This window comes from Loxodonta africana, chromosome 11 (genome assembly GCF_030014295.1).
Source record: "Loxodonta africana isolate mLoxAfr1 chromosome 11, mLoxAfr1.hap2, whole genome shotgun sequence".
Taxonomy (NCBI): Eukaryota; Metazoa; Chordata; class Mammalia; order Proboscidea; family Elephantidae; genus Loxodonta; species Loxodonta africana.
In genome coordinates, this window is record NC_087352.1 from 95,630,122 (window position 1) to 95,654,425 (window position 24,304).

The window sequence follows — 24,304 nt, forward strand, 5'->3', positions numbered from 1 at the left end:
GAACCTTGGGTTGTACCTCCCGTCTTCTTTTTTAAAATTCCTTGTGTTATATATTTCTTTTTCGTTTGCCTCTTGAATTTCAGTCTGATTCAGGTTAAAAAAAATAAACAACCCACTATGCATATTCCTCCCTCCCCTTACTGGTTTATTCACTAGATCTTGGATTCTTGAGTTCATTGATCTAAAAATACTCCTCCCGATGGTTTTATCAAGCCAGAACCAGATTCAGCCTGTCTGTACTGCTTTAAGCCCTTTGTTGCCAAGATCAGAAACCATCTCTGAACTACCCAGGCAAACAAACTTCTGCTGGTCACGGTTTCAGAGAACTGTTGGAAGGTGAAAGCCAGGGTTGCTCTGGGGTCTCATTCGTCAAAGCTGGTGGACCCTCTGTATCCCATTTGGGGAACTCAGCCTCAACAGTCTCTGGTCTCTTTGGCTCTGTACACTCTGTAAGAATGTGTGTTTGACCCAAATGTCAGATGTCTCCCCACCCCTAACGGTCAGCCGATGCCAAGGGCTGAGTATCATATTACATATGTGGCTACTGAGTGCCCACCTCTGTTTTGGTGCCCCTCTGAGAGACAAAATCGTTATGAGCCAGGGAGTCTGTTATTACTTTCTAATCTAGCCATCACATTATGTGTCTGTTCAAACTCCTAAACGGCAATATTGGGTCAGAAGAAGATAGGAAAATTTCCTCTCCTGTGTGTCCCAAAGGTTAATGTTAAGTAGTAGTGGGTTGTAGTTAGGGAAGGGATCCCTAGAGCAGAATTTTTGTGAGTGTGCCAGAACCACTGCCAGTCCTAGAGTTTTGCTCTCATAGACTGATCAGGTCAGCTGTAACAACATTAAAATGTCTAAAATTCAAGATCTGTCAAGTTTGGAGCAGACACTGAAGTAATAGACATACCTCAGCCCATAACAACTTGGCCTTCTCACTAAGCTTGGGAGGAGAACGTTCTTCCAGTAGAGACTGGAGGTAGTTCCCAAACCTGGATGGCCATCAGGATCATGGGGAAGAAACTCTTAAGACTCCACCACCAGTTTGGACCACTCTGAGAAATACTGACCTAGAGTGTAGTCCTTTCCAGTTCCCTTCACTTGTCAGGAAAAGAAGTTGGTTAGACATAAAAAGGTCCCTGACTGCCTTTCAAGAGTGAACTCTTTAGAAAGGCATAGTTCATTTTCTACGAGGAATTGACTGGAACCCCAAGTCCTCCTTCTCTGAGGAAGAAGTCTTGTAAGTATTAGATGCCAGCTGAGAAAGAATTCCAGAACGTCCTATATCTTTTCTGAAGTAAGACAGGGGACAACACCCAAGGCTTTAGCCTTCTTTAGTCAACTTTATGATGGATTGATTTTTGTAGCAAGAATAGGCGTGGAACTTTTATCAGAGAGGCTCTCAGTTTTACATGGAACTATGCTTCCCTAACCTCACTCATCTTTGTAATCGGTTCTTATGCTTTAAAAAGATGTATTCAAGGAAATTTTTATTAAAAAAAATTGCCCACTGTGATTTTGATGTGTGCAAAATTTTGAACCAATGTAGTAAGTAAAGATTTTTAAGTCACCCTTGGATAGGAAATTTCTCACCAAATCCGCTCCTCTTATTTCTGTATCTAGCTTGGTTTATTTCTTCACTCATTCGTTTAGCAGTAATCGCTGAATGCCGCCTATGTCCAGACTTAATCCTAGCTCTTCGTGGAAACTGTGGCGTGATCCTCTACTGCTTCCCTTCCCTTAGGATCACCTTTAGTTCATCACCAAGCCTTCCTGAGTCTCAGTCCCCTTTGTACCTCTTCCACCTTAAAGCTATGCTGTCTTGTTTGGGTTTGCTGTAGTAACTTCTGAAATGGCCTCTCTGCATTTAGCCTCCTCTTGCTCAGATCATGTCATATCCCTGACTAGAACCACTGATTGCTCCTCTCTGTTGCCCACAAGATAAACTCTAAGCGTGTGTTCACTGCCTTTTATTTCGCCTTTGCTTCTCAAACTCCACATACCCTTCAGACTTCGGTGCCTTTGCACAGGCTCTTCCTGTTCTTTGCCACTGACTCTGTACCTGGGACCACCTTTTCTTGGGCTGGTAAACCCCTCACACATATTTCAACCTCTAGAACAAATACTTTCTCCTCCCTGAAGGCATCCATGACTCTCCCAAGCATTTTTTTGTTTTCTTTGACTAGTCTTCCTAAAAGTCACCAAAATAGCATCATCACAAGGTGTTATTTCAGTTAAGACAGTATTTATTTATATGCTTCTTTCTCTTATTAGGCCCAGGGGCCTCTAAAAGGGAGAGAGGACAAGAGTTTTATCTTTATAGTGTAAGGACTTAGGGTGGAACCTGGTATGAAGCAGATGCTCAATTTTGTTTGTATGAAAATATATCCTATCAGAAATGGGACTGTATGATGGACATTTTGGCAGCTTATTACAAATCCTCTGTTGCGTTCATCTTGAAAGAATTGCACGGTCTCCTTATCTGATTGCCTTCTAAAAACCTGTATAGGTATTACGCTGAAGGGCCTTTCCTAGATAAGGCTTCTTACAGACTTTTTCAATTGTGATAAAAAAGGCTGTTTGGAAAACTTGGTGTATCGGGAAGTTTGCTGAGAGACTCTAGGTTTTTGTTACAGCTTCTGTATGTTGGGGCTGCGTGGTCCTAGAAATGAAGGAAGCCCTGTTCTAACAGCCACTGCCACTGCAGGGGCAGAAGAGGTTTCCAGTATCCTTGGGGAGGCATTTGGGCTCTTGTGCCACAGAGGGTCCAGCAGCAGTGAGTTTAGATGTACAACTGTCTGCATTCCCTCATGGCCTGTCTTTAACTTCAGGGAGATCAACCAAAAAACCAAACCACTTGCCATGGAGTCAGCTCCAATTCATGAGGCCGCATGTGTGTCAAGGTAGGACTGTGCTCCATAGGGTTTTCAGTGGTAGTTTTCTGGAGGTTGATCTCTAGGGCTTTTTTGAAAGAGGTCAGATGAGGCTTGATGGACTATACATTTTGTGGTGCTCCTATGGGCAAAACTGGATATTTACTTGCAGAAAAATGAAACAGGACCCATACCTCAACACCATACACTGAGACTAACTCAAAATGGATGAAAGGGGATGAGTCGTTTTCTTTGTGCTGTTTCTGTTTCCTGTTGGTTGTTTATAAATTGAGAACTAAAAAGGCAGGGAAAATAACATAAAAATTAAAGAGACTAATTGGTATTCTATCATGATGGGGAAAATGAAAAATTCTGAGGGATACAAAGTAGGACATGCATGTGAATTAAAGTGGCTGAAGGCTGCTTTTCCCAGGAAGACTGGGGTTCTTCGTCAAGGTTTAACCTTTTTGTTTCTGGCACTTCTTGCTACTTAATCATGGGTTGTACTGTTCTGTATAGTTATCTGTTCCATATGTCTAGCTAGGCTGTAACCTTTAGTTACTGGTGCTCCCCATAGCATCTCCTGGGCACACTGAATGTTTTATGAAGTGTCTTGATGACGTTAAGCCCCCGTGGATGTCGGCACACCTGTGGGACATTATTGCCCCCGCCCTTCCGTGGATGTCGGCACACCTGTGGGACATTATCGCTCCCGCCCTTCCGTGGATGTCGGCACACCTGTGGGACATTATCGCCCCCGCCCTTCCGTGGATGTCGGCACACCTGGGGGACATTATCGCCCCCTGCCCTTCCGTGGATGTCGGCACACCTGGGGGACATTATCGCCCCCTGCCCTTCCGTGGATGTCGGCACACCTGGGGGACATTATCGCCCCCTGCCCTTCCGTGGATGTCGGCACACCTGGGGGACATTATCGCCCCCTGCCCTTCCGTGGATGTTGGCACACCTGGGGGACATTATTGCCCCCTGCCCTTCCAGGAACAGGAAGAAGCTTGCGGCAGATACTGTCGTGTATGCCATTGCTCCTTCCATCACCGCTTCACGGAAGTAAATTCTTAGCAAGATGGAGTGGTATTCTCCAGATTCATATTTGGCTACCTCTAAGTGATTCTGGGATCCTTGATGAAAAAGTATAGGGACTCATCCCATCCATTTATGGACGACTGATTTTCAACGAGGGGTCAAAGCACATTCAGTGGGGAAGAAGAACAGTCTGTTTCCTAAGTGGTGCTGGCAAAGTTGGATATCCACTTGCAGAAAAAATGAGATAGGACCCAAATCTCACACCGTACACTAAAACTTAAAATGGATCAAAGATCTAAATGTTAAACCTAAAACTATAAAGTTCTGGAAGAAAACAGTGGGATCTAATCTTCTATAAAAACAGGCTAACAAATATAACCACAAATGTGCAAAGAGCAGAAGACAAAAATGGATAATTGAGACCTCATAAAAATGAAAAACTTACACTCATAAAAAGACTTTATCCATATATAGAAAACCCCAAAGAGTCCACTAGAAAACTTGGAGAGTTAATAGAGGAATTTAGCAAAGTTGCAGGGTATAAGGTCAACAAACAAAATCAGTTGGATTTCTGTACACCGGTTACGATAAATCTGAAGGGAACATTCAGGAAACAGTTCCATTTACAGTATTATCTAAGAGAATAAAATACCTACAGATAAATCTGACTAGGGAAGTGAAGGGCTTATACAATGAAAACTGTAAACACTACTCAAAGAGATTAAAGAAGACTTAGATAAATGGAAAGATGTTCCATGTTCATTGATTGGAAGACTTCACATTATTAAGTGACCTATAGATTCAACACAACCCTGATCAAAATTCCAACAGTCTTCTTTACAGAAATAGAAAAAAAAAATCCTCAATTTTATATGGAAAGGTAAAAGGTCCCGAATAGCTAAAACAATGCTGAAAGAGGAAAAAAAAAAAAAATAGGAGGACTCACTTTCTGATTTTAAAACATACTGTACAGCTACAGTAATTAAAGCGGCCTGGGACTGGTATAACAGTAGATACGTAGACTAATGAATAGAATTGAGAGTCTAGAAATAAACCCACACATCTGTGGTCAACTGATTTTTGAGAAGGGGGCTAAGTCCATTTGATGGAGAAAGAAGAGCCTTTTCAATAAATGGTGCTGGGGAAAAAAAATGGATTTCTGCATTCAGAAAGGTGAAACAATCCTTGCCTCACAGCACACACAAAAACAAATTCAAAATGGATTAAAGACCTAAATGTGCAAACTGAAACCATGAAATTCTTATAAAAACAAGCAGGGGCAATGCTGTCAGTCCTGGCTTTCAAAGATAGATTATCTAACACAACAAAAGCACAAACAGCAAAAGACTAAATAAGTGGGACCTCAAAAAAATTAAAAGATCGTTCATCAAAAAAACTTTATGAAAAGCGAAAAGACAAGCTACTGACTAGGAGAGTGAGTATCTTTGGAAACCTTATATCCAACCAGACTCTGATAACCAAAGTATATATAAAACTTCGACAACTTAAGAACAAGAAGACAATCCAATCATAAAATAGGCAAAGGACTTGAATAGACATTTCACCAAAAGGATGTTAAAATGGCCACCAAAGGCATGAAGAGATGCTCAGTGTCATTAACTATCAGAGAGATGCAAATCAAAACTACAGTGAGATACCATTACACTCCCACTAGGTTGACTCAGATTTAAAAACAGAAAATTACAAATCTTGGCGAGGGTGAGGATGTGGGGAAATTGGAACCCTTATCCATTCCTGGTGAGAATGCAAAATGGTACAACTGTTATAGAAAACAGTGTGGCAGTTCCTCAAAAAACTAAAAATAGAACTACCCTCTGACTCAGCAATTCCACTCCTAGGTATATACCCAAAAGACTTGAAAGCAGAAACTCAAACAGACACATGTACACCAATGTTCATTGCAGCGCTATTCACGATAGCCAAAAGGTGGAAACAACCTAAGTGCCCATCAACAGATGAATGGATAAACAGAATGTGGCACATACTACAGTGGGATACTACTCAGCCAGTAGGAGAAGTGAAGTCTTGGTACCTGCTGCAGTATGGATGGAGTTTGAAGATATTATGCTGAGTGAAATATGCCAATCAAAAAAGGACAAATATTGTATGACCTCACTGAAATAAAAAGACAAGAAAAGACAAATGTATAGAGACCAAAGTTTATTAGTGGTTACCAGGGACAGAAGGGGTGGGGAGAGGGTTAATAGTGATGGAAAAATCACAGTGATTAAGGGTAGGGTTGCGCAGCTGATCATTGGTAAGTGCTGTCAAAAAGTTGGAAAACCTGGTGGCATAGTAGTTAAATGTTACGACTGCTAACGAAAAGATCTGCAGTTCGAATCCACCAGGCGCCCCTTGGAAACTCTATGGGGCAGTTCTCCTCTGTCCTGTAGGGTCGCTATGATTCAGAATTGATAGCAACGAGTTTGGTTTTTTGGGGTCAGTAAGTTGTACACCTTTAAAAAGTTGAATTGGCAAAGGTTGTGTGATGTATTTACAACAGCTTGAGGGGGGGGGATCGGTGCACAGAGTAGCTGCCGAGGCTGTTTATGTACAAGCAGACACCTCCTGGGATTTGGTTTCTTCGTTTGGAGGTTTAGGCTCATGGTTTCCCAGTTAATTGGCCTAATAATGTGTGTAATGCTTTTTTTCTGCCTTCTAGTTTGTTGCATAATACCTGGGGTCTTAAAAGCTTGCAAGCGACCATCCAAGGCACAACAGTGGATCCTCTTCACCTGGAACAACACAAGAAGGAGAGTCAGGAATAGGAATAGGATATGGAATGTGTGGCTAATTGCCTCCGTGAACAACTGTTACTTTGTCATGAGACCAGAAGAACTAGATGGTGCCTGGCTACCACTACTGAATATTTTGATCAAAAATGTCATAGAAGAGTCCTGATCAAGAGGGGAAATGTAGAGAACAGAATTTCAGATTCTTAAGGACTCTAGACTTTCTGAAGCCATGGAGGGTGGGTGAATCCCTGAGACTATTGCCCTGAGATGATCTTTGGACCTTGAACCAAAAATATTCCCTGAAGTCTTCTTAAAACTGCACAGTAGTTTAGCTTAACTAGTAGAAAAAAAAAAGGTTTGGCTTGAGCATTATGTTCTTTTAAGAATTATCTATATGGCATCCAATCGACAACAGCAACTCGAAAGATTGAATGGGAACCTTAGGGGGTAGTGAGTATGTTAATGAGGGAGGAACAACTCAGAAAAGAAGGGTGATAGTGGTTGCACAGCTCACGTGTAATCTGTGTCACTATACTGTACGTGTAGAAACTGTTGAATTGTTGTGTGTTTTGCTGTGTATATTCTCAACAAAATTTAAAGAAAGAAAAAAATTTTATCAAAAGAATAAGAAGATAACTTATGAACGGGGAAAAAAATCTTCTGAGACAACATATTTGGACCAGCGCCTTATCTCTAAAATTTATAGAAGACTTCAACAACTAAACAGTGAAAAGACAGACAACCCAATTATGAAATGGCAAAGGACATGAACAGACATGTCACCAAAAAGGACATTCAGGTGGCCAACAAACGTGAAAAAATGCTCACAAGCATTAGCCATTAGATAGATGAAAATCAAAACTACAATAAGATACCATCTTACCCCAACTAAAATGACATTGATTGAAAAAAAACAAATGTTGGTAAGGATGTGATGAGATCAGAACCCTTACCAGTTGCTGGTGGGACTATAAAATGGTACAACCACTGTGGAAAATGGTATGGCACTTCCAAAAAAAAGAAATACCTTATGACCCAGCAATCCCACTCCTAGGTATATATCTTAGAGATCTATTAAAAGAGACATAGATATTTGCACACCTACATTCATTGCAGCATTATTCACAATAGCAAAAAAAAAATGAACCAACCTAAATGCCCATCAACGTATGAACGGATAGCAAAATGTGGTACATACAACCATGAAGAGCAGTGATGAGTCTGTGAAACATAATACAAATGGACACAGAGGACATAATGCTAAGTGAAATAAGTCAATCACGTAAGGACAAATATTGTATGATCCCACTCTTATAAGAACAGATGTGTGTATAGAGACCAGTGTTCCTTGTGATTACTAGGGAAGGGTGGAAGGAGAAGGACTCAAACCTTACATTGTAGATATTTGGAGATGGAAAAAGTAGCACCGAATGTGGTTATAGAGAGCACAGCTTGACCAAAGTAAACGGTGTCACTAAGAAGCACTCAAGAGAAAAGGGTGTTTGTGCTAAGGAATTTGACATACATAATTTGGCAACAACACCAACAATGAGAAACAAGTGTATGGTCACTTAGGTTTATGTATTGGCATACAGGTGGATGGGTGGGTACAGGCATATACATAAGTGTGCATAGATAGATAAATGTAAGTAAAGATGTGTGTGCAGGTGTACATGTTCATAGAGGACACAATTAGAGATACCTTTCAGACATAGCCAAACACCTTAAGGGTTTGGTTTTTTGGATTTTAAAGGCTTGGGACTTTAGTCTCATGGGGCAACTCAGTCAGTTGGCATAGCGTAGCTTACAAAGTTAGTGTTCTTGCATCCTAGCGAGGTGAGTAGCATCTGGGGTCTTAAGAGCTTGCAAGCAGCCATCTAAGATAACAGCTATTGGTCTCTGCCTGTCAGCAGCAAAAGAGAAAGAAGGAAACCAAAGCACCAGAAAAGAAACAGTCTGCAGGGCTAATAGCCTGCATGAGTCATGGGCTCATCTATCCTGAGACCAGAAGAACTAGATGGTGCCTGGCTACCACTTCTGACTGTCCTGATCAGGGCCACAGTAGAATGGAAACCTGATAGAATGGGAGAATAATGCAGAACAGAACTCAGATTCTTAAAAACTCTGGACCTCCTGGACCGTTTGAGACCAAGGGACTCCCTGAGACTGTCGCCCTGAGATACTCTTTAAACCTTGAACCGAAACTATCCCAAGACCACCTTTTAGCAAAATAACAGAGTGACACACAAAATAAAGGGCATTATGAGTACAGTCCTCTATTTAAAAAAAAAAAATCATCTGTGTGAGACCAAAAGGTCAAAAATTACTGTAAAGCAAAGGTGAGAAGATAAAGGGGACCAGGGAAACTAGAGTACTGGAAATGGAACAAATAGAATGCAGTGTCGTTGTGAAAAATGTACTAATGTCACTGAACAAAGTGTATAGAAATTGTCAAATGGGAGCCTTAATTTATTGTGTAAACTTTTGCCTAAAACACAATAAAACGTTCGTAAAAAATGAAGGAAAGAGCTGATTAAAAAAAAACCAAACAAACCTTAAGGCCTCAAGGACAAGCCCAAGAGAGTGTTTGTGTACTCTTTGAGTGCAGCCCCCCCACCCCTTGCCCTGCGGGATACCAGCTGATCTAGACAGCCCCGTAGCATAAGCCAGGGTGAGCAGTCTTGAGGAAAGCTGCCCGCCTGCATCACAGAGAAGCTGGGTTCCAGTAAGCAGCAATGGGAAGGAAACACCTCTTGTCAGGGTTTCAAATGTAAAATGAAATTAATAATGCCCACCTTGTGTTACCCACATTCTCTTCTTGAAGATCAAATGAAGTATGTTTGGGAACAACCTCGAAAATCAAATGCACGATATAACCTTGGGCGTCCCAGAGGAGTTCCGTCCAGGAGTATAGGTGTAAGCTAGAATGTTTAAGTAGATACCAGTATCCTGATGTTTATTTCTTGAAGTCTCTAGGAGTCCCTATTCCCTCTTAGCACATTCCCCACATGTGTGATCAGAAGCTTAAATGGAGTGGCATTTTTTTTGGTAAAAACTATTATTATTAGTCCACAAGCCCCAACCACATGTGGTGTTTTCAGGGTGGCACTTCCTAACACCGTGCAGCTAGTCTGGCGTGAGGGTGAATGGTAACTGCTACCTCCTGTAGTCATGAGAAAAGGAGACATGGTGGGTGGGCATGGCTTCTTTGGACCCCCTGTAATAATTTCATGTCTCTGTGGCCAACTGGCATGAAATAAAAATGTTGAAGTGCTAAAAGCAGTCCACTTGAAGCAAGAAAGCCAGGGTTTCAGCAAGGCTTTTTTATCATCGTTACGTAGAGCATCCCTGACGCCCAGAGTCGCTGTTAAGGGCATATGCTCTAGATTCAGACTTGGGTTTCAATACCGGCTTTATCATTACTAATGGGGTGACCTTGGACACTTCTGAACCTGTTTTCTTATAGATTGGAATGCTATTAATAACAAACTCGTGCAGGAGGCCAAGAAAGCACTTGACACACGAGGACATGTAACAAGCGTAGATGCTGTGTTTGCTGGCAGTAGTACTAATAATTAGTACAGTGGAACCTGTGTAAGGCAGAAACCTGTCAGAGAAGGAAAACTCAAGTATTTTCCACTAAAATGAGTGACAGAAAAGTGGTAAGACTGCACCCTGTCGAAGACGGAAAACTTGTGACACCCAGAAAAACAAGGTAGTCCCGTCGAGTTCCAGCTCTCAGGGGTTTCACCGTGCTAGTATCAGATAGTATTTGAAGGTTAATTTTAAAAAACTTAGGAAACAGATTTCGATGATACATATGAGTGGTTTAGAATGTATCCATTTTTGTATTGATAATAATTTATAAATTACAGTTGTAATTTAATAGCAATATTGTAATATATTTCTGTGGTTACTTTTTTCCTTTTCAAAAGTTTTTTTTTTTTTTAATTGACACATCTTAAAATAATTTGGGGCAGTTTTTGTAGGAGTGGGTCTGTATTTGGATTTATTTACTGATGCGTTCCGTTTATAAATCCTTGCCATGTGTCATGATGATTTGGTTTCGTTTCTTCGGTGGTCAGGGAAGGATACTATGCATTTCCCCAAACTTTTGGTGAGTAGTGGAATCTTGAAAGCTGCCCATTTGTTCGGCAGTAGTGTGCATCCTTTTCTATTTTAAAATATTTGACAGGAAAACCCTGAAAAGTGGACACTATTTAATTTCACGTATGAACAACTGTTTGGCCTGTTCAATTTTGTGTGTGAAGGACGATTTAGCCTCTTATAAGTAATTTACATAGTTGATTTGTCTGCTGATTCTTTCAGTTTTTAGTTCAGTAATCAGCAAGCACCCCCAGTTCTTCCTGTATAGAGTTTGGGAGCTCCCAACATTTAATCAAGCCCATGAAGCAGGTACCTAGGTGTAAGTATCACATTGTAGATTCATCAGTCAGGCTGCTCCTGGTGCATCGTGCCTGGTTTTGGATATTTCGTTTAAAGAAAGATATAGGAAATTCTCTGGTTTATCAGGGAAGTGAAAGTAAACCCCAGTCATTTCAGGTGTTTTAAGGAACAAGAACATTTAGCCCAGAATAGATGAGACTTAGTCATGGATGAACAGTAAACTCTTGGCGTGTAGTAGTGGTGTTTGGAGGAGGGTGGTACATTGTCACTGTGACCTCTGGTGGACATAGTATTTGATATTGTTGTCACCTTTTTGGTTAAATAGTGAGTCCCTGTCAACTGGAAATACCTCAGAACTGAAAAGCAGTATAGCATGTGGTGGTTAAGAAGATACCTAACCTTTCTAAACCTTAGTTACATCTTCAATATAGAAATAGAAATGCCTATCTATAAGGTGTAAAAGCTTAAAAATTGGTATGTTGTAAGTTCTCAAAAAAAACAGTTGCTGCTGTGATTGTTGGTAACACTACTGTATTTCAGAGATGTTCTTGCAGTACTTTTGATATTTGTTGGAAGCCTGGGCTAGATAAACTCTTTTGGTTCCAAGAATCAATAAATGCATTTTTAGATTATTTATGCTGTAGGCCTCAAGATAGGTTCACAGCCCTATGAAAATCCTTAAGTTTCACGTTTCTCTTTCTTTGTGGGCATTTTATGTCAGTCTGCCTTCCTGATGGGAAGCCCTGGTGGTGTAGTGGTTAAGAGCTCTGGCTGCTCACCAAAAGGTTGACAGTTCGAATCCACCAGGTGCCCCTTGGAAACTCTATAGGGCAGTTCTACTCTGTCCATATGGTTACTGTGAGGCTGAATTGACTCTATGACAACGAGATAACAGGTTACCTTCCTGATTATATATTCTGTGTTTGCTTTATCGCAGCCTTTTTCTGTGAATTTTCATCTGTTCTTTCTGTATTTCTCTGTCACTCTCCTCTCTTGATTTCATTTTCCCCACTCTTCTAATTTTATTTTTCCATCACTAACTATAAATTACAAATAGTTTGCAACGTATATTATCACTGCATTTTTTTTAATGTTTTATTTCAAAAGTTAGTGTCTTCATTGAGCATGATACATGCCTTTGGGGTTCTGTAATTATGTATATTTTCTGCTCCTGGTTTACAGGCGGGTACTATCAGGTGTTGACCCAGGACAGGCTGGTGTCAGAGTCTGACCTTGTCCCAGCTGGGCTGGATGTGTAGTAGTTTTATGGTGCTAGATTCTGCTTAAAGAGGAAGATGTTTTACAGTATCTCACTCGATGATCAACTGCTTTCCCCTTAGGCACAGCTATGAGGACACCTCTTCCTCCAGCCTTGTGAGGGTTACCCTTATAGCACAGTCGCTGCTCGTTATCACCAGGGTGTAGTACAGATTGAAGGAGCTCTGGTGACACAGTTGTTAAGAGCAGTAGCTGCTAACCAAAAGGTCAGCAGTTCGGGCCCACCAACTGCTCCTTGGAAACCATATGAGGCAGCTTTACTGTGTCCTGTAGGGTCACTATGCATCGAAATCGACTCGGGTTGGTGGGTGCAGTGGTTAAACTCTTAAAAGGTCATTGGTTTGAACCCACCAGCTGCTTTGCAGGAGAAAACTCCTGGTGATCTGCTCCCTTAAAGATGATAGTTTAGGAACCCTACGGACAGTTCTAGTTGCTGTGTGTCAGCATCAGCTCGACAGCACACAACAGCAGTACACATGTAAAGTGCCAGGCAACCCTTTTACTTTTGTTTTCCCAGACTTCTAATATAAATAAGATTGTTTTATATCTACTGAAGGGAAACTAGTCATTTGACCATCTCTGTTTTTCTGCATTTAGCAACTGCCTAAACATAATAGTTTTTCATGTATAACAGCATATCCCTTATCCATGGTAATTAAAATCAACTTGAATAGATAGACCGGAAACCCAACCTGCTGTCATGGAGTCGATTCTGACTCACAGTGACCCTGTAGGACAGAGTATAACTACCCCGTAAGGATTTCTGGGGATTTCTGTAAGGACTTACAGAAGCAGACCACCACGTCTTTCTCCTGCAAAGCTGCTGGTGGGTTTGAACTGCTGACCTTTCAACCGAAAGGTGAGCACTTTAACCAGTGTGCCACCAGAGCGCTTTGAATAGATGTGGTTACGCTTAACTGTAGATTTATGCTTATACAGAATTATGGGTTTTATGCTCTAGTTAATGTTAAGCTTGTGACATTTATGTTTGTAAGATTTGTTTATGGCTGAGCATAATTAAAAGTTTAAAAGTTTCAAGACAAGGCCTCTATAAATTGTTACAAATTTTTTATGTCTTATAACAAAATACACTCTAAAATTGCCACAGTCAGTCAAGTCATAATGCAAAGATTGGCAGCTTGGATGCTGTTTGCTTAATGTACATACAGTGACCGGCAAAAAGTGTGTCCCGAACATATAACATTTACAGAATATGAAATTCTGCTGGACTGTTCTGGGTTGCCAAGAAACACTACCTGGTAAAAAGCACGTGAAAAAAATGAACTATACAAGACTAAGTTTTATTTCACTTCTGTTTCTGGAGCCGTTATTAAGATGTAGAAATTATACACCGCAACACCAGAAATAAGAAACAAAAAAGGTGTTTATTCACATTTCCACTAGATAAGTTGCAGTGCTTTTTTATTAAATAATTAATGTATATTCAAATGTTAAATCACATGAAAAGATGTTCAGCATCATTAGCTGTTAGAGAAATGCAAATTAAAACACAAGGTATGGCTACACACCTATTGGAATAAGTAAAATAAAAAATAGTGACAGCACCAGAATCTGGTGAGGATACAGAGAAACTGGAACCCTCGTGCATGGTGGGAATATAAAATGGTGCATCCCTCTGCAAAACAGCTTGGCAGTATCTTAAAAAGCTAAACCTGCAACTCTCATGTATCTCAGTCCTGGGCATTTATCCGTGTGAAGTGGAAAATTGCATTTACCCAAAAACTTCTACTTGAATGTTTATATAGCAGCTTTATTTGCAATAACCTAAAACTGAAAACAGCCCAGCCCTCCCTCTGGGTGAATGGTTAAATTGTGGTACATCCATGCCACAGCATACGCCAAAAATCCCAAACCCATTGCTGTCGAGTTGATTGCAACTGAAGGCGAACTCATGTGTTACAGGGTAGAACTATTCTATAGGGTTTTCTTGGAGTGCTTAGCTGCTAAGTGAAAGGTTGGTGGTTTGAACCCACCAGTTGTTCCATGGGAGCAAACCCCTGACAATGTGCTCCTGTAAAGATTGCAGCCTAGGAAACCCTACTGAGGCAGTTCTGCTCTATCCTTTAGAGTTGCTAGGAGTCAGAATTGACAAAATGACACACAACAGTAATCGTTATGGAGGTAGGTTGCCAGGCATTTCTCCCATGGTGCCTGTGGGTAGGCTCGAACCTCCAGTGTTTCCGTTAGTAGCTGAACACAAACTGCGCCACCGAGGAACCATAAGGAATGAACTGTTGCTGTGTAAAACAACATGGATGAATCTTGAGAGAATTATGCTGAGAAAAAAAAGGCAATCCCCAAAACTATATTGATTCATTTATATCACTTTCTTGAATTGACAAAATGATAGAAATAGAGAACAGACCAGTGGTTGCCAGGGGTTCAGGACAAGGTGAGGGCAGGAGGAAAGTAGGCATGGCTTTGGCCACATATTTGATCATGTGTTTCTACCTGTTCTTAGCGTTTGCTTTTTCCCTTCACAAATGAGTACACAGGCAACCATCCGATGGAAAATTGAACACCCAGTGGAACCAAAGTTATGATTAGTGGAAAAGTTATAGGGGTGAGGGGATGGCCAAGGAGACTTACCCACTGGGCGTCAAAGCATGCTGCACAATGGGTCCCCCAACCTGTCAACAGATAAAGCCAGCATTAGCTGTGGCCACAAAGGTTTAGGTGTCCCACAAAGGCTTAGGGGTCGCAGAGAGCACGAAGCATTTCCCCAGAGAAGGAGTGGTCCCTGCAACCTTGGTCGGACGCGCTCCCCTCCTTCTTTGACCTTTTCTGGAGGACGCTTTTCTGATCCCTGTGATTGCGATTTGATTAGTGAATTGAGGTTGTGGAACAAATTTAAAATGCTTTTCTGGTCTTCCAGCTTTGTGGAACTATGTTCCAGTGAGTTGTGTTGAAGCAGTGAAGGTATTTTCCAGAGAAATAATGTTATACATTTTTAGGCCAAGGTGAGCTCACATTTTTCTGAACCATAATATCCTATTGGTAGTTCTGTAGAAGCCCAGCTCTCACGTATTACGTTGTTTTTATTGGAAGATGAATTTCAAGTACCTGCTCTGATGATCTTCCTTCATTTTTCCTACTTTGGCTGCTGTGGCCAGAGTGGATGGAATAGCCCAGGTTCAGGTCTTTGGCAGGAGGCTGGCGATGGTAATCTGGGTTCTTTGATGGTTCTGCGCCGGTTCTGAACTTTGGAGGGAATTTCCTAATGGGAGCATTGCTACCCATGATGATGGGAAAGGGAAGAGAACTTCTGTATCCCTCAGGCCCTGGAGGGACAGCCTCTCAACATACAGAGAGGGGCAATCTGAAATTGTCCATGCGTGAAAACGTTTAAAACCAGCGGTATTGTGATACTGATGGTCCAAAATTAGCCAGGTTAAATAACAGTATGAAATGTGGTATACAAATGAGTGGTGTATTTTCAGTCAGTGCTGTTATTTCTCTGCCACTGTCATTAGTCCACAAATTCATTTTGAATGCCTCATCTTTTTTTCCTTGTCTTTTGTAGTCTCAAACCATGAATTATGTGGGACAGCTGGCTGGGCAAGTGATTGTCACTGTGAAGGAACTCTACAAGGGCATTAACCAGGCCACCCTGTCGGGGTGCATTGATGTTATCGTGGTCCGGCAGCAGGATGGCACCTATCAGTGCTCCCCGTTCCATGTCCGGTTTGGGAAGCTGGGAGTCCTGCGATCCAAGGAGAAAGTGGTGAGTGAAATGCACAGCCTCTTCCAAGGACGGTGAGAGGTTAGGCAGCCTCAGTGAGGAGACAGTCTGTGCTGGTAGGCTGTGCTTTTTCTTTTTCTTGAAAACCTGTGTGATGTTGAAGACCGTGGTATGAGAAGTCAGCCTTTGTCTATTGGTTTCAAAACCAAAACCAAACCCAGTGCCGTCGAGTGGATTCCGACTCATAGCGACCCTACAGGACAGAGTAGAACTGCCCCATAGAGTTTCCAAGGAGCGCCTGGCGGATTCAAACTGCTGACTGACCCTTCGGTTAGCAGCCATAGCACTTAACCACTACGCCACCAGGTTTTCAAAGTTGCTTCTAAATTCAAAAAGCCCTACTACAGGAAGCCTCTCCAGGGAAAAAGAGACTGAAAATTATTTTGATAAACCTGTACGTTGCAGCTCAGAAGAGCCAAACAGGGAGGCCAGAATTCTAAATGAGGAAGTTAGATGTATTTAGGAAGAGAAAAAGTTCCTTTACCTTATATAGTGCTTTAAAATGTTCAGGATAACTCCTTCGTGCTAATTGTGAATGGAATAGGCTGGCGTAATCAAGAATACATTAGATTGGTTTGAACTAATTTCATTAATGCCACATCTACTTGTTTGTTGTGACAAAGCTGTAAAGTCCTAATTTGTAGTCCAAATGTTGTTATTGATACCAGAGCTTGTCCCCAGTTCTGACTCTGAAATGCTAACCCATAGGCTGGTTGGCTTTAATTTATTTTGGGGAAGATTGATTCAGAAAGAAGGTATTTCAGTGTTTATTTTCCTGTATTTTTTGCATTTTCTTACCCTGAGGTTACGGAGTAACATAACCGGAGGATCTGTTAGCACGTCAGATGTCAGTTAAGTTAGAAAACTGAGCTAGTAAAAAACTTTGAAGGTGCATAGTAGTATTTTCCTTTAATACTCACTTTACAGTACGTATCTAAGTAATATAGGGAAGTTCTGCCAAGATTTTAAAGCACATCGAGAGAGCCACAAAACCTTCTGGCACAGATCTCAGAGTGGGTGTTAGAGGACCACTGGTATAATTTGAAAATATCTATTTTCAGCTTTTTGCCTTTTCGTATAGCTGATCTTATTCTTTAAATAAAATTTCTCTCTGCTTTAATTAAACATATGTTATATTAGGATTGAAAAGAAAGGTGTATGAGTTTTACAAAACTTAGATATGTACTTTTTTCCTCAGACAAAACATGATCTTATTTCTAGGAGTTGTTACAAAATTGGTTTTCAACTGGAGAGCCCTGGCTCCAGGGTGGCAGGGTTAGTGTGGTCTGGCCTCTCTTCAGAGCTGTGCTGAACCACAGTGTTAACCCTTTGGAAACCAAAAGCTGTTGTAAATTATTTATTGACTTGGGAACTTTCCATTGCAAAGCAGTGTTGTCTATGCACAATTTCGCTTCTTTGGGATCTTTTTTTTCTTTCTGGTAATACTAACCTCTGTAGTGCTCTTAAACTAGATCTATTTGGGGGCATCAGTAAACTTTTCACTGATTTTTTCTACTAGTTGTACTACAGGAATCTTACTAAACAGCTTATAAGGTGTTATTTCTTTGCTGTGATCTGGGTTTTTGATCCGATTGGCCGAGTCTTCTGGCCCTTCAGAACGGACTTGGCAGGCTGGCACGTACAAACACCTGTGCGTCTGTGAGTGGTGACTGAGCAGATAACATGCCTTGCTACCTACTCTCTGCCTCTCAGTTAGAAACTAGCATAATTTCTGTACAAGACCACACAAATAGTGTGTTGAATACCTTGTAAAACCCTTGGATTTTTAATCAGATTCCATCCATGAGACACAGGAAAAAAGGAAAACTTCTTCTTCTTTTCACTCCTTCCCTTGGTACTGCAAAAGCCCAAAAAAGCACGTTTGGAAGGAAATTGGACTGTTTGATTTACCAAAACACAGCTTTCGTGTGACAGTAAAACTGAAACCATGTCTGCCTTGAAATATTCTGGTAATTTGCATCACCGTTTGTCTTATTTCAGGTTGGTTTGGGTTAGAGAAACCTGTTCATTGATTTTAAACTAAAAAAAAAAAAAAAAAACCCATTGCCATCGAGTCAGTTCCAACTGATAGTGACCCTATAGGACAGAGTAGAACTGCCCCATAGGGTTTCCAAGGAGTGGCTGGTGGATTCAAACTGGGACTTATTGGTTAGCAGCCATAACCCTTAACCACTAGGCCACCAGGGCTCCAAATTTTCAAATATGGTAATGTCTGCGAACTGGACTTGAAATCATCACCACCTTAAAATTGCTGGTTAGAGATGATTTTCCCAGTGCCATTAGTGTGTTCTTGTTGATGGAACACTAATACTCAGAATATTTTATAACAGTCTATATGTGATTTAAATATTAGTTTTGTTGATTTAACACAAAAGCAGTGATTTGATTATTTTTCAAAGTTAAATAAACCAGTGTATTAGGACTAATTTTTTTGCAGATGACAAAAACCCATCTCACACTAGCTTACGCAAAACAGGAGCTTATTTAGTCAGGGCTGTCTGTAGAGTCCTGGAGGGGTCATCGGAACTCTCCTTCCCCATCTCAGCTCTGCCTCCGTTGGTTGGTTCTTTCTAATGCAGGATGGCCGCCAGCACTCGCGTGTGCTTGGCATCCGCAGTGTGAAGAGAGCTTCTACCTACGGACGTGCCAGCACTTAGTCTCCCTGTCAGACTGGGGTCACATGACCATCTTAAGGGCAAGTCACTGTAGCTGGGGTGGAATGACTGTATTGATTGGCCTGGCTTGTACAGCAGCCCCTCTCCTACTTGCTGAAGCCACAGCTGAAATGCACAGTCTGGAACGGCAGTTAGAAAACATTCGTCCTTTGTGGAAGTTACTCTTATTGCAGCTGCTTCAGGAATCATAGATGACTGTAGATACTTAACTGACTTCTGCCAGTTTGTTGTGGAAGATTCAAAAAACTTATCTGAAAGTATATTTTTCCTTAGCCTAGGAATTCATTGCAGTACTTGGTTTTAGAAGAGTTGAAGGTTTCTTGTCTTACTCAGCTTTTCTTAGCAGTAAGTATTCACACTAATTAACGTCAAGCATTATGAAGGCCGCCTGGAAAATGAGTTAATGTTTGTCCTATAGAAACTGATTTGTGTAGCTTTTTCTCTTAAAAAAAAAAAAAAGTACAAATAGAATAATCATTTTGTTAACATTTCTTAAATTTATGAGAATTTTTTTTACATAGGATTTTTACAACAAGCATTTTGACAAAATATGCCAATTAAAAAAATTTTTTTAATGTAGTGTTACTTAGTCTGTCATTACTCGGCTCCTGGAAAGACAGAGCTGCCTTTAATGACCAGACCTGAGCCAGCACTCAGTCTCTCTCTGGTCATCACTGGGAAAAGCCCAGCTGACTGTACAATTTGTTTCCACCATAGAGGCCCTGCAGAGCTAAGCACATTTAGATTCTAGACGACTCTATCACATCTTTGTAGCCCCTGAACAGTTTAAGACTGGAGTTTAAAATTTACCCATAAGAATTTTGAAAGCTAATGTTTGTTCATTATTGTACCATTTTAAGAAGTGTTTTTTTCAGCTGCATTATTTTGTAAGTGATAGAATACTTCATCTTACATACATAGCCCTGGCTTTACATGGCAGTGCAGACTGAAAATAACGGTGTAAGTAAAGTGAGCTTAGTAATCAATGGAAAAACTACAATTGTTCCATGACCTTTACATTTTTATTTTTGTCAAAACTTTAAAAACACTCTTTACTGCAGGTTATAGATGTGTGTTGTTGTTAGGTGGTGCTGACTCATAGCTACCCATGTGACAAAGTAAAAGTGCCCCATAGGGTTTTCTAGGCTGTGGATCTTTATGGAAACAGATCTCCAGGTCTTTCTCCCACGGAGCTGCTGGGTGGGTCAAACTGCCAACCTTTCAATTAGCAGTTGAGCACTTAACCATTACACCACCGGGGCTCCTTACAAACCAAAAAAAAAAAAAAACACCCAAACCAGTTGCTATCAAGTAGATTCTGACTCACAGAGACCCTACAGGACAGAGCAGCACTGCATAGGGTTTCGAAGGCTCCCCGTCTTTGTGGAAGCAGACTGCTACATCTTTCTCCCGTAGAGTGGCTGGTGGGTTCGAACGGCCAGCCTTTTTGGTTAGCAGCAGAGCAGGTAACCACTGTGTCACCAGGATTCCTTATTTGTAGGGAAATAAAATTGTGAAACTTAGTACACTGCAATTTAAAATACTAGAAACATTGACAATTAAGTATCTTATTTTTTTGTAAGAAACAAGTAGTCATCTTTCTGCGCCCATTTTTTCTTTCTATTATCCATGTTTATAAAGTGACATGGGCGGAGGTCTGGGGGACATCTAGGTCAGTTGGCATAACAGTTTATTAAGAAAATTCTTCTACATCCCACTTTGGTGAGTGGCATCTGGGCTCTTAAAAGCTGGTGAGTGGCCACCTAAGATGCATCAGTTGGTCCCAACCCACCTGGAGCAAAGGAGAATGAAGAACACCAGAGACATAAGAAAAATATTAGCCAAGAGACAAAAAGGGCCACATAAACCAGAGACACCATCGGCCTGAGACCAGAAGAACTGGATGGTGCCCAGCTGCCACTAGTGACCGCCCTGACAGGGAACACAAGAGAGAGTCCCTGATGGAGCAGGGGAAGAGTGGGGTGCAGAAAAATTCACATAAAGAGACCAGACTTAATGGTCTGAGACTAGAGAAACTCCAGAAGACATGGCCCCCCAGACTCTCTGTTAACCCAGAATTAAAATCATTTCTGAAGCGAACTCTTCAGCCACAGATTAGACTGGACTGTAAGACATAAAATGATACTTGTGAAGAGTGTGCTTCTTAGTTCAAGTACATGTACGAGACTAAATGGGCAGCTCCTGTCCAGAGGTGAGATGAGAAGGCAGAACGGGATAGGAGCTGGTTGAATGGACTGGGGAAATCCAGAGTGGAAAGGGTGAGTGTGCCATCACATTATGGGGATAGGAACTAGGGTCACATAACAATGTGTAATTTTTTGTATGAGAAACTAACTTGAGCTACAAACTTTCAGCTAAAGTACAGTAAAAAATGAAAAAATGACATGGGTTTATCACTGGGTGACAAGCAGCACAACTACACACATTGCTGTCTGCGTATGAACTGAATAACAGCTGCATGGTGACCAATCACAGACAACTGGGAAGGGAGTGAAGGGATTTTTGGATGGAAGCGCTAGCAGTGAAGTTTGTACTTTATGCAGTTACTCACCGTTAATACATGGTGGTAACTGAAATTCGTGCACGTCTAATTCATGCAAGGTGAGGCCTGCCCATGTTATAACTCTGAAAGTGCTCAAATGTTTTTTGACAATGATGTTTCCCGTGTTTTACTACAGTTGGGAATTTAAACAAATACAAAATTTTTATGTGTTATAAAAAGAGATGGTAAGACATTTTTGTTCAATTCCTGGTTATTTTCCTCCAAGGTCCATTTGTCTTAGTGGGGGTGTTTTATTAGTGGGACAGGTAGCAGTGTCGCTGGGGCTATAGCTTTAGGAAACCTCAATAGTACATTTTTGGCTTGAGAGCCCAGAATTCAGACTTAGTTTAGCTCGAATGAATGATTCATTTTGTGCTGAATCACACTTTGTTTCTCCCCTTAGATCGATATAGAAATCAATGGCGATGCAGTGGATCTTCACATGAAATTAGGTGACAACGGAGAAGCTTTCTTTGTGGAGGAGACCGCAGAGGAATATGTAAGTTCTAGTGGGTCCACTTAACACACTGTACTCGAGCCTACAGTACATCTCCCAAAACAGAGTCGGTCAGCAGTTTACATGCGTGATTGTATAAAGGATTGTTGCTGGTTAGACAAACTTTAGTTTTAGGTTAAAATATTAATCTGTCAGAAAGGAGGTAGAAGGATGGGGAACTTTTTCTTAACACCAAACCACAGGATACAGATAACTGGCAGAAGGCCTTTGTTACTGGCTCTTTTTACAAGGGAAGGCCCATCTTTTCTCTGACTTTAATGTACTTTCTGATTTACTGTCTGTTACTTGGCTGATTGTATTTAGTTCACCTGAGTCATGAAAGCATATCTCTTCAGGGTGCATGTGTGTGTGAGCATATGGTTTTTAAACTAGGAGAACGTGTTTACCATTATGGTTAGGGGTGTTACCGTGAATAATCTCCTGAGATTTAAATTAATTGGCCTATATTCTTTTATAAATGATTACTGCATATTAGGCTTCTTTCAGCAAGAAAGCACAGTTTGTCCCCACCCTCCAACCCCCTGGCCCCCAGTGCTATGTATCTGCTGGTTTGGATGGTGGTAAACTGTTCATGATGAATCTAATGGGGACCTTTTTTTTTTAATTCTTAGAAGGTATCGTATATCTTTCTCCATAAATAATAAAATCGCAGATGGCAAAAATGATAAGTTTCAAGTTATTAAGAATACAGACTATTTTTGGTTTTGAAGATGAACTGCCAGTTTGATGTTATAAATTCATGAAGAAGAAAATCACCAAAAATAAAAAATAGTGGAATAAGATTTTATTTATCACCTTTTAGTTAAGAAAGATGCCAGGAACTTGTAAAGGATTTCATTTTACGGGAATCCACGATCAGTGCCCATGGAAGCAGCAGTCAGGAAGTCACACGACATTGCACTGGGCAAATCTGCTGCAAAAGACCTCTTTAAAGTGTTAAAAGCAAAGATGTCACTTTGGGGACTAAGGTGCACCTGACCCAAGTCATGGTATTTTGTATCACCTCATATGCATGCAAAAGCTGGATAGTGAAGAAGGAAGACAGGAGAAGAATTGATGCCTTTGAATTATGGTGTTGGTGAAGTATATTGAGTATACCATGGACTGCTAGAAGAACAAACATATCTGTCTTAGAAGATTTATAGCAGAAGGCTCCTTAGAAGCAAGGATGGCGAGACTTTGTCTCATGTACTTTGGACATGTTATCAGGAGGGACCAGTCCCTGGAGAAGGACATCTTGCTTGGTGACGTAGATGGTCAGCAAAAAAGAGGAAGACCATCAACGAGATGGATTGACGCAGTAGCTACAATGATCGGCTCAAACATAGCAACCGTTGTGAGGATGGCACAGGACCGGGCAGCGTTTCGTTCTGTTGTACATAGTGTGACTGACTCGACGGCCCCTAACAACAACAACATGCTACATTCTGTGAATAAAACACAGTCCCCACTCTCCAGGAGCTCACAATTTAGAGAGGGATTAAAAATGACCAAAAACCCCATCTGGCTTTCTTTTATTTACTCTTTTTTTCTCCTAAATATTTCTGATTTAACTCTATACTGTCAGTATCCCTTTCAGATCAGTAGTTCTGTCCTTTTACTGTTCTGTGGTGTGCCTGTAACACAGTTTATTTAACTGTTCTCTTACTCTTAGACATCCGGAATATTTGCATTTTTTTGCTACAGGCAGTGCTATAACAACCATCTTTACTCATACTTCTCTATGTTCCCTGTTATGCGTTTCCCCCTATAGACTAGATTCTTCAGTTGCTAAGTACTTTGCTTTTAATACTTTTGTAGGTAACCAGACTGCTTTTTTCATAGACATTAAATTTTCTTAGCTCCTTCTAGTCAAACTTTGACTCTAAACTGTGCATGATACACAATAGAATGCAATTCCAGCTGCGGGCACCGTTACTCTAGATAAACATTGTGTGGTACTTGATATTCTAGGAGTTTACTTTAAATACAATCCATGCTGAGCCTGGAACTTTTAAATCAGAAGAATTAAGCAGTAGGACCCAGAATAGACATAGGAAGCACTACCAGAGACAATGTTTTTCAAGACGTACAAGTTAACTTTTATCACAAAGGCCGTTGAATTGGAAGGCCATGGAATTGAAGGGTATCCTTGATGCCCCAGGGCATGCAGAGTAACATTTTCATCAGTGCAGTTTCTCAGTTGTGTTGCTGGTGAGCACACATTTTTCTTGGGTAACATGTTCACTAAAGCTAGTCCAAATGCTTGATCAAAAACAATGGTGGAAACCCACACATTTTCAGGACCCTTGTGTGGAAAACTATTGTAGTCCAAATTATTTCAGGTTAATGTATATCTCCATTAACTACCTTCCGTTTCCCATGAAGCAAATGGGTAAGTAGTTAACTTACTGAATCCAATACCTGT

At 40.9% G+C, this 24,304-nt stretch overlaps 1 protein-coding gene across 8 annotated transcripts in view; it reads left to right on the forward strand.

Annotated features, from left to right (window-relative positions):
* The window catches only part of LPIN2 (lipin 2), a 111,198-nt gene that overhangs the window by 56,941 nt on the left and 29,953 nt on the right, over positions 1 to 24,304 (forward strand). For all 8 annotated transcript variants that reach the window (XM_003406373.4, XM_010586840.3, XM_023543966.2 and 5 more), the window contains 2 exons: positions 15,903 to 16,103; positions 21,784 to 21,879. In XM_003406373.4, coding sequence (XP_003406421.1) covers positions 15,912 to 16,103; positions 21,784 to 21,879 — 288 coding nt within the window. In that variant the 5' untranslated portion in view covers positions 15,903 to 15,911. The remainder of the gene's footprint in view (positions 1 to 15,902; positions 16,104 to 21,783; positions 21,880 to 24,304) is intronic.